The sequence below is a fragment of the Myripristis murdjan genome, chromosome 17 (assembly GCF_902150065.1).
Source record: "Myripristis murdjan chromosome 17, fMyrMur1.1, whole genome shotgun sequence".
Classification (NCBI taxonomy): domain Eukaryota; kingdom Metazoa; phylum Chordata; class Actinopteri; order Holocentriformes; family Holocentridae; genus Myripristis; species Myripristis murdjan.
In genome coordinates, this window is record NC_043996.1 from 27,589,306 (window position 1) to 27,600,622 (window position 11,317).

Consider the following 11,317-nt stretch of genomic DNA (forward strand, 5'->3'; position numbering starts at 1 on the left):
AAAAGCTCGTTTCATTAAAAAGATAAATAAAGCAGCCGCGCTCTTAAGTTTTTGGCTCCCGGCCCGTTAAGGCGAAGTGATACCTGCACACAAGCCCCGGTCTCCGGCTGCAATTAAAAAGTGGTGAAATGCACAACCAAAAAAAAATGACTCCCTTTTCAGGAAAAATCACAAGTCCTCGCTGCGAGATCTCATCATTTTGGAGGTTTCTAAAAATCAGCGTGGGTTAGGAAGCGCGGTCACCTGGGAATCAGTTCCTGGTTTGATCCCCGGCTTCTCCAAAGAGCGTGTCCTTGAGCAAGACACTGAACCCCTCACTGCTCCTATCCTCTGCCATCGGTGTGTGAGTGTGTGTGTGCATGGGTCAACATGTGGTAAACACTGTACAGTTGTCCCTCGCTATAACGCGGTTCACCTTTCGCGGCCTCGCAGTTTCGCGGATTTTTTTAGTGCAGTTTTGCATGCTTTTTTTTTTTTTTTACTGGACTTATTTTTCTACGAAGGTTTGAACTTTAAGAGTGTTTAAACAAAAGAGAAAAGTGAGAAAATGATAATGCCTGTCTGAGAAAAGTGTATAAAGTGTGTAGTGAGGGGTTTTACAGCCTTAAAACATCTATAATAATTGTAAAAAAATAAAGCTGACTACTTCATGGAATTCGCCTATTGCGGGTTATTTTTAGAACGTAACTTCCGCGATTAACGAGGGACCACGGTAAAGCACTTTGAGTGGTCACTAGACTAGAAAAGCTCTATAGAAACGCAGTCCATTTATCATTTAACAGACACCAAATGTTCGTATCGGTTCACAAATCCCCAACTTTTAAAGTAAGTGCAACACAAGAGTCTACTTTCTTTAAACCACGATGAAACCGGTTACAGAACTGGACCAAGCTCCACCTGTCTCTATTGTTTGCATGAGGTCAAAGTCGTGTTAACATCTGTCTACCGCAACGGCCAAGTATGCACACAATAGCCCAGAGTCCTCCAGAGGAAACTCCTGCGGGGTGACGCTGCGAATGGAAATGTGCCGTCCGACGGCGTGGACACGGCCGCTCAGACACCTGATATCCCGCGGGAGGTTTCCGAGCGCGGGGGGAACGTCAAGAGGAAACAATTCTCACAGCCTCTCGGCCGTGCCGTTGCTCGTGTGTCACTCCGGGATTTGAAACGTACAATTATCCGACAGTTTTCCACTCCAAGGGTGTCATTTTAAACACTTGCCATGCTTACTGAAATAGGTTAACATTACAGAGTATCCACCTAATGATCTGTGGAAGGAAAAAGAGCAGCGGAGCATAATCTGGCGCTGATTTTACTAGTCGGGGAGCAATCCTGCAGCACAGTTCCCTCTCTCAAGTCGAGGCAAATCTATATTCACGTGCTTCTTTTTACAGATGATTTATTTTATTCATTTTATTGTATTGTATTATTGCCTTTAAACAGGAAGCGAGACAGGGAAAAAAAACAGAAGAGAGAAGGGGGGAGAAGAGAAGGAGATGCCATGTGACAAATGCCCGAGGCCAGATGCGAACCCAAGCCGTCGTGGTCACATGGTATGCGCCTCAACCCGCTGAGCCACCAGGACGCCCCATGTGTAAGTGCTTTTAACAAACATGGTCATGAGCAGTCATTCCAACCATCCTCATCTTTCTAATCCCACAGTTATGAGACGACCCAAGGCCCTCCGTGGTGGTGGCTTTCTTTTTTTTGTGTGTGTGTGTGTGTGTGTTTGTTTTTTTTCAGCCTGTGACTCCCTGCAGGAAGCATTCCTCTCTAATGACAGGGGAAGTTACCCAAAGGTCCATCCAAACTCAAGGACCGAGGCAGGAAAAACACCCAAACTAAATTTGGGCTCCTTATTAAAGCCGGCTAACCTGAAAGCTGTGATCCTCAACACAACACCCGTGACCAGAGGACTTCCTGTCACACTCCCTCCACACGAAAAACACCCAGGCCTTGACGTTGGGATGAAAAGTCGGCTGGGTGGGACGGGAGCAATAAAGGCAGACCCGAGCAGACTAAATGACAATGGTGTTGTATTTTGAGGCTGAGTGTTTTTGTTGTGGGTGAGGAGTGCATGAGGAGCACTGGGGTTTTATTTAGATCAAAGCTTGAAGCGTACATAATGAGAGTTTGATTTGTGGCCTCATTTCCAGCACACAGGCACAATTCACTCTTGGCATTAAAACGGCAGCAAAGTCGTTTTGTTGTTGTTTTTTTTCCCCCAGACTTTTGCCCCTTCCTAAACCCTGCTGATAACAGCAAAGCATTTTTCCAAGTATGTCTTCTATAGTCATCTGAGCCTCTACACCAGATGCAATAATTATGCCAGTTGGTATCTAGACATTTGACAACTAAGTGCCTTCCAAAATCCTTTCTATCTATCTATCTACTTTTAAATATGAATTAATGACCTTGTGTCATAAGTTAGTCAGTGTTTCGCAAATACGGAGGATCGGGTATCTGGAATTATTGGATTTGGTCAACCAACGACTTAAGTTACACCCTATTTTTCAGCGAGTACCATCACTTAAAATACCACCGCTATTTTTTAAAGACTAGGTATCGTTTATTTTTATTTTTTTCGACTAGAGAGCAGGCGCTGTCTCATTTTTGGACGGTAGTATCAGTTTTACCGCTCGGCATCAAAATGGAAAGTCGAAGAGAAAGGCTTTGCCACATTCTAGTCTTAGGGATTGTGGGGATACGTGATGTTGGGGTCTCCGAAGATCCTCTTCACAACTATTTTGGTGCACCTGAAAGTGTAAATATCAACAGTTCTCTACAGTTTTCCGATCAAGAGAGCCATAATAAAAACTGTCTACTCCATATTCCACTTTTATTGCACATGTCAACTCTTACATCATCACGCAGACTCACTGCTTTAACACCAAGAGAGGGGAAAAAAAGAGCCACAGTGGTTATTAATGGACGAGAGCCCGTCTAGCGTATTCCAACTTATGAGAATATTCCACAGTTGTCACTGTAGATGATGTTGGCTATCAATTCACTCTTTTTCTGAGCAAGCCACACTTTCCAGACAAACCCACCCCCCTCCTCCTCCTTCTTTGAATATTACAGCGAAAACAGCCACGTTTTCTCTCTTGCAAGACGAGAAAAACTGATTCGTCCCATTTGCATCGAGTCAAACGAGAGCGAGCCGGGGCGGAGAGGGTTTGTGCCGGGGTGCAGCTATTACCAACTCTTTACCTGCATCTCAACTTCAGAGCCACCGAGATCTTCTTCAGCACTCCACTGCCGGCTCGCTCTGAATAATTTAGGAGGACGTGCGCCGTGTCTTCTAGGTTCCAATCATTAAAACAAAATGAGTCGGCCCCTGGAGTTGGCACACAGCATGGCGAAGCATCATTCATTCATGATGCCAACCTAGTCTCTTAAGGACACGTGTCAAAGCCGTGCGTAGGGTGAAATTCTGTAGACACAACTACTCGAGGGCTAAGTCTGTGTGTACGTGGGGCTGGCCGGCCGGGTGGTTTTAATATCAGGTTATAGTGGGGTGACTGCTGGGCGACTTCATAAAAAGGTCATTAAGCATGGATTTGTGCTGAAGGCTGAATCCGAGCCAAAGTGGTGAAGCATTTTGATGCAATCTGTGGAATCACTCATCATCTTCAAATTTTTCTGATATATAAAAAGTTATCTCCATCCAAAGTAGGATCCTACTAGTGTTTTTTGCGCTTTTCTGTTCGAGGATGTAATTAAATGAAGACACAAACCACCGCAGTCGTGCTTAAGTGCCCCTGCTTTCATCTTATCTCATCTCATTGGACAATCTTACACATAAGAGCAGTCTTTACTGTGTGTTTTACGTTTGAAGACCTGAGGTGCATGCTCCACCAATCAGCTGGAGCTTGTCACAGGCAGTTTCCCTCTCCATCCTGCAGGGCCTGTTGCCTGCTCAGGCAGCCTGCAGCTAACTTATGAAGTTAGCCTCAGGCTTGTAAACCAAGCATGAGGGGGACTTATCAGCCCGGCCTGTGCCCTTGCACCCCTATGCTTCCTTTTTGCATTTGAAGAATCACTGATTAACCTGGAATCTTATCATCTGCCCTCAAGCTGCATGCTACAGCCTCCTGGCTAACCCTGCTGGCCATCATAATGAACTCATTACAAGTGGAACAAAGAGAGACTCTGTGTAAATGCATCTTAAATGTGAGTAAATAAATTAAGAAGCCATGTTTCCTGTTGCTAATTGCATGCTGCAGTGTTGGACTGCTAGCAAACAAGCCTATCAATCCCATCCCACTGCACACCTACAGTCCTACTTTTGCAGCCTGCTGGCTAACCTGCTAGTAGGCTAATCTCTGCTGGCAACTTTCAGATGCAGCTCTTACAACTAGGTTATGAAGTCTGCCAGCGTTGTGCTTGTGGGGGGGGAAAAAATATGTTGAATAACAGCAGCTTCATGTCGTGGAGCTGCAGCAAAACCATCCCGTAGTTTGTTCACTGCCACTGTTCAAATCCCAGAGGAAGTTTTGGTGGGTTTATAAACACAAGAACCACAATGGCGGTGGCTTTTCTTTGAAAGCAACAACAGCCGGCGAACGGGCGACTTGCGTTCAGTTTCAGTTTGTGTTGTCCGCGAAAACCGGAGAAATGTTGCCGCGAATCACGCCGAGAGCCGCGGGGAGAGCCGCCGCGCTGCCCTCCGCTTTACATTTGTTTCAAGTTTGCGCCATATTGAGTGCGCCTGCGAAGCCCCGAGCGCCGCAACATTGTTTCCAGTAAAACAAAAGCCGCAGGAAAAACAAAGTGACCGCGACTTACCTTGGCGATCGCCTTCTTGTATCTCATGACAGCCTGCTGGATGAGAGTGTGGACTTTAATATTTCCATCCCCGCACGGCACCACCACCCGGGTCCTGCCAAAACACACCGTGACTTTCATGGTTTAGTATCCGAGATCTTGCCCAGATTCGGAGTAAAACCGAGAGAAGGAGGAGAGATCCGCTGGAAAATAAAGTAGGAGCATGGATTTTTTTTAAAATGTTATTTGGGTGCGCAGATATCCCGGTATTCCTTCATGGAGCCGACAACTACATGTCTTTCCGCTTTTCCCCGCCGGACGACATTGTTTTCTGTGTGTTTTCAGACCACCTGTTTAGCTTCTCTCTATCCTTCCTTCCCTCTCTCGTTCCCAATCCCTCTCTCTCTCTCCCTCCCTCTCTCTCTCTCTCCCTCTGCTGAGCTAATGCATGGTCATGTGGTGCGTTCAAAGCTGACGGAAATGTCGTAAATCTCGAGTTGAGCGTCAAAAATGAACGACCAAACAATTTAGTAAATAAGACTCGGAATAAGTGGTTGTGAGCTGAGCGTGGGTGCTTTAACTAGCTATCTATTTATCTATCTATTTATCTATTTGTGTATTCGTTAATTTATTTATGTATTAATATTGTATTCAAGTATAACAAATAGCCCTAGTGTTGCATAGATTATGCGAGAGAGCAAAGTAAAATTAAAACGTCACTACTAAGTGAGTAGCCTAAAAAGAAATGGCTTTTTAAGTAATGGCCTCCATTAATATTGAATGCATCTGTTCTCTACCTAAAGCACTTGAATGCGTGACATGTTGCACAAGTTGCGCCTGTAAAGTGAAAAGTGTAATTTACGAGCAGCACTTGAAAGCAGCACCAGAGCAGAGAGCGCCTCGGCTGCAGTCGGACTCCCCGCCGTGGTCGGGACCGGTAGTGTTTGGCGGGTAATCCTGCACTCGTGCATGGCTTCTGGACTATGATTATGATCAGAAAATCAATATATTGATGGGAAATAACGCAGATAACTGCCATACTTGTCTACAGCCTCGGGGTGTAATTGAACCAAATGTGCAAGATTGTGTGCATGCATGTGTGTATATGTGTGTGTCAGTGCATACGTGTGTGTGTGTGTGTGTGTGTGTTAGTGCATACATGTATGTGTGTGTGTGTCTGCATCTGTGTGTAACAGCCTACATGCCATTCATGCATGCATTTTTACGCTCTTTTATTGTTATTCTTATCTTTTCTGCTGAACAAAGACTTCCACTCCCAAATCCAACTTTTTTTTTTTTTTTAATGGCATTTGGTTTCAAATTGTCAGATGTTAAAAGCCTCAGGTCTTCCTCTGCACCTGCTCCATGACTATTTCAGTCCGCCGTCACGCCCAGGTCTGTGACTGAAGCAAAACCCCAAATAAAAAGCAGTCCAAGTCCATGTGGGAAGCTTTTTGGAACAGCTGCCCCTGCACATGGACCACATGGGCCAGTGTACCTCCAAACACGCTGTAAAAAGTGTCCACTTCAGCCAGCACTGCATCTCAACCTGCATTTTCAACCCGCTCAGAGCCCAAGTATGCTCCAAACACAAATATATTTATATACTGCATACTATATATTCCCACTCTAAATGCACTTATCGATCATTAGCAATCAAAACATTTCATTGCAGTGCTTTATTATGTTATTTTTTCTTAAGAGACCCTTTTAAATCAGAAAACATGAGTTTATTTTTCATGAATGATTAACTCATATCAATGCATAAGATGACGCTTTTAAACACATTGCACCTATATACATGTATATAGTTATTATTTCACCAATATTATTGATAAAAATATCTTCGGTTTCTGAAGTATCTCCGCAAAGCAGTGTGTTCAAAGCCCCCTGAGCTGAGTATTCTGTGCACATAATCAATAGGATGCATTAGAAGCTGATTGTATGATTAGAAAATCAAATCGGGACAGTCAGAATAACTCAGCACAGTGTTTCCCTATCTGAAAAAAAAAAAAAATCCTGAGTATAAGCTATATATCTTTCATATGATATTTTGCCATGTGTAAGTAATAAAACGTCTCATGTTTACTTTAAACACAGTTTTAAACACAAATTCAGTGCTTCAACAAATATGATTCATGGATTAAAATGTGCCGTATGCTTCCTTCTTGCCTCACGGCTGTTCTTGAAAACATGAAACATTACGTGGTGCCTGATTTATTCACTTTTCACAAATGGGAATATAAAGTTCTGCCAACACAACTCCTCATATATGTTTATGTTAATCCAGAGGACGTGTTTGCTGTTTCAGTTCTGGGCCGCTTCACATTCATACAGCTACACGCTGTAATGTATATGGCCCGAAAAAAATGTAACTCCTAGAAAACAGAGAAAAAGTGGAACTGCAATGAAACGTAAGACTAATTCCACCTCTTTCAAGATTTATCACCTCTTTTAAAAGTTAACATGAAAATATTTGTAACTTAAAATGAAGCTAAAATGAAAATACAAGTGAGGAGTTTCAGTCCAAAACAGCAGCCTATGACCATTCTGGGGGAAAAGTGCTACCTGAAACTGATGAGGCAATACTTAAAACATTAATTACTCTGTCTTCCAAAAATTAACTATTTCACAGGCAAATGCCTTAAGATTACTCTTAACCTGAACCCTATCCTATAATGTTATTAACCCTCATTCCAGCAGCCTAATAGTTCTCTAATATGGGAAAGTGGGTGTCATTTTTTTTTTTTTTTTAAGTGGTGAATTTACATATGGGACTGCAGCTGTTCCAGTACAGGTGGACATTTTTTGCAGCGTGCAGTTCAACGGCCATGTGTACCTTTTTTATTTGCCTCTGCGTCCCAACTGAGTGGCGTGTGTTCCTGCACCCATACGCCCGGCAACGGCTGCCATGCAAAGTTTAGTGGATGAGAACAAGAGGAGAGACGACGAGAGCCACTGAATTCCAGGCATGTGGACAGTGTGTGTCCATGTGTGTTTGTGTGTGTGTGTGTGGGTGTGTGTGTGTGGTTTACATGGGCGATGCTTACATGGGATTGCTTTGCCATATTCTGCCACCATGCAGCTGGCAGCCTGTTTGAACTATTAACACAGCTGGAGCAGCAGCCACAAACTCTGCAGCTGTCATAATGCATAAAACAGCCTGCACTTCGAAGAGCACGAGCACGGCTGTTACAAAAAACAACACGGAGAGGAAATGTGCAATCAAATGTCATGTGCAATAACCGTATTCACTCGGAATAGTCAAAACAGTCCATGCTCATTTTATATGTTAGACTTTTTTAAAGAGTAACTTACAGGGAGTGCAGGAGGAGAACAGGTTGCAGTTTCTGGATCAGCAGCAGTACAAGCCACCGACATGCTGCAAAAAAAGGGGAAAAAAGTTGTTTAGTCTCAAATTCAGTGTTAAAATCAGCAGGAAATGATAATCCTTAAATTAAGCACCATTGTCTTGATACTAGTGGCCTGTGCAATATTTAGAGAACCAGCATCTGGCATCATCATGTCCTATTTTAATGTGGGTTTTTTTTTCTGTTTTGTTTTGATGATAAAGTTTACCTTGACCTTGACCTTGATTTGCCTCGTTTCAACATGTTTATACTTGCAGATAAAAATCCTGAAACAAGTGAAACAGCACTGGACACAAGTGGGATTATCTCATCCCACTGGCTGATTTTTACACTTGTTTTCAGAAAAACTAGATTTTAAGACTCAATATGAGACTGAATGACTTGTGGAGCTGGATTTTTTTTTTTGCAGTGTAGTATGAAGTCAAGTTAAGAGTCAGAGAAACTTTGTCCAGTCAGTGGATAGAGAAGGTTTTCATGTTTGCCTGTAGAGTGAGCATGTATGAGAAATAAGAGCCAGGCAGAACCATCAATTTAGCAAACTGAGACTAAATCAGTTCAGGCCCATGACGTGTACGACATATTTCATCTTCCCCCCAGAGACAGATAGTTTTTCCTTTTCCACTGCAGTTATGCTTCGAAAAATGTTTCTGGACTGTAGCAAAATAATGAGACATGATTTCTGCCCCCAAAACAAGAAACCGACCACTCACACGAAATGATTCACAGCACAGACTTTTTTAAAAGCCACTGATTGTCCTCAACTGACTCCCTGGTTTCTCTAAATCATCGTGATACTGAATGATCATCTACATATTATTTTTTTTCTCACTAAAACGGATGTATTGCATTTGTAAATACAACTCTAGACAATAGAGGGTGGTATTATTCAGGTTCTTAGGCTACAACTATCATGTGTTGATGTTTGTATATTAAATGCAAGTGATTTGGGTGATATATCCTTCATTCAGGACAACTTGACAGGCCCAGTGGACTGAAGTGCTGTACGTCAGTGCATCAATGACGACTTTTACTGGTAATCCATCTACACTTTCAGAATCAGAATCAAGCCAAGTATGCGTTCACATACAAGGAATTTGACTGCAGTAAACTTTGCTCTCTCTTAATTTACATAAATTAAATGACAAAAGAGAAAACAGGAAAAGGGCGATAAAAATAGACAAGTAGACAAGTAAACAGTGCAAACAGACATAAGTTAAATAACAAAAGAGAAAACAGAAGGGGTGAGAAAAAATAAACAAGCAAACAAGCAAACCACTATAACAACTATATACAGGATGACTTTAACTTTATTAACATTATTTTTCCATCATGGAATTGCTGCTTTTCTGAAGGATTTCGTACTTTTTCTACCACTGAATTTAGCCAATTTAAAAAAAGTGCAGCTCATTCTAATGTTGCATTTATTGAGTGACTCCTTGGTAAAAGCGCAGCAAGACCGGCAGACAGTCCTCCATCGTTTTAATCTGAAAAAGAGGCACACCTCTGTCGGCGCCTGGATTACAGAGGCAGGGAGGAAGGCCGGGCCGCCGTCATGCTCCACATGTAAAACAGCCACGTTGGATAACAGCCTCAGCTAAATGGCTCGTATGTAAATGTGACTGTCAGCCTGTCAAAGACGTTACTGTGATGTGTGGCTGACAAGGGGATCGTATTTGAGCCAGCAGTGACCTCTTGTGGCACGATGGGGAATTTCTCCATCAGCCCCTGAAATATGATCAACCCACTTTAAGAGCCAACAACAAATGAAAATTGCTCCTTGGTCAACAGTTTAACTGTGCAGTGCATAACGAGTCATAGCCATGGCGTATTATATATTATGTATTTTTCTGTCGAGGGTCCAAATGGAAGTAAATGAAGGGCTGTCTAACACATTTAATCTAATATTTAATATCAAATTAGCTATGTTTTCATCAATGAAAATATCTGTTGATCTGTGTTTTAAAAGTAATGACTTATCAGACATCAGCCCCTTAAACTTATAATTTAACAGGCATACACTTTTTAGGAAATTCTATAGAAACAAACAAACAAATAAACAAACAAACAGAGGCCAGCGGGGACATTTTAAAACCGGCAGGGGAGGTTCGAGTGCATGTCCAGACCGGCTCCAGGACTGCAGTTATTTCAGTGCGAATGCCAGAGGGACGACTGCAGAGCCACTTGGCATTTCTAACCCAACAAACAAAATATCTGAGGCAGGACACCAGCTGATAACCCCCATCATGTAAACACAAACAACAACACCGTGACAACATGCTGAAATATCCCACATACTCAGCCCACTCTGTGGAAGAACATTACTGCAATACGAGGACATTATAGTAAGATAAATAGAAGTGTTGACACCAATGTGATAAGATGCAGCATTGTAAAGACAAAAAGACAGATTAAATGTAAACTAGTGTTAAAAATATTAAGCTTTCAATCTAAAAAAAAAAATGTATCTGCATTTTGCGAAACAAAATAAAACAAAACCTGAAATTCAATCTGAGTAGATGTTTGTTTTTTGGAATGAAAAGTGAATATGCAGTTGGGACGATTCCTAGTTATGTAACTGTAGAAGTGAGGGATTCAGCTTTTGGTATGATTATAGTTGTACAGCAGTCTGCAAACATTTCCAGGAGGCAGATCTTCTCTGGAGGTGGAAATGATCTCACGTGATTGAGTTAAATCATCAGCTGAAGTTTCTGGAGAGTAACTTGGCCAAATGGCAAACTTGAATTGCAAAAACTAAATTCTGGTTGGGCCTAAATGGCAAAATCCAATGACTACCTGAGATAAACTGCAAGAGTGCTTCGCTTTATTACTTCAGGTAGCTCGTCTCTTACGATTATATTTTTTTTTACTGTGCTTCAGTAACATTACTTAAACAAAAAAGACATAAAAATTGGGGTTTTTATGCTCTGTCCACTGTGGTTAAACTCAACCAATGATTTGATTTCTGCCTTCAGGGCAGCCCTGCCTCTGTGTACATGTAGAGGACTCCAACAAAAAGGTCCAAAAATGAAAAATGAAAAATTTATTTGCAGAAAAATGCTCATGCATTTCTACAGCAATTGTCAGCATTTGTAGATGGTAAGTTTCTGTCCTTTTGTTTTAATTTTTCTCAGAGATTGTGATAAATCCTGTATATCCAGAGTCACCCGCTGTAACAGCAG

The 11,317-nt window shown here is 42.2% G+C and overlaps 1 protein-coding gene across 1 annotated transcript in view; it reads right to left on the minus strand.

The window, feature by feature from the left end:
- pard3ab (par-3 family cell polarity regulator alpha, b) overlaps positions 1-5,169 on the minus strand; it is a 271,360-nt gene extending 266,191 nt beyond the window's left edge. Inside the window, exon 1 of the mRNA XM_030075049.1 lies at positions 4,789-5,169. Within this exon, the coding sequence (XP_029930909.1) occupies positions 4,789-4,908 (120 nt within the window). The 5' untranslated portion in view covers positions 4,909-5,169. The remainder of the gene's footprint in view (positions 1-4,788) is intronic.
- Between the last annotated feature and the right edge of the window lie 6,148 nt (positions 5,170-11,317).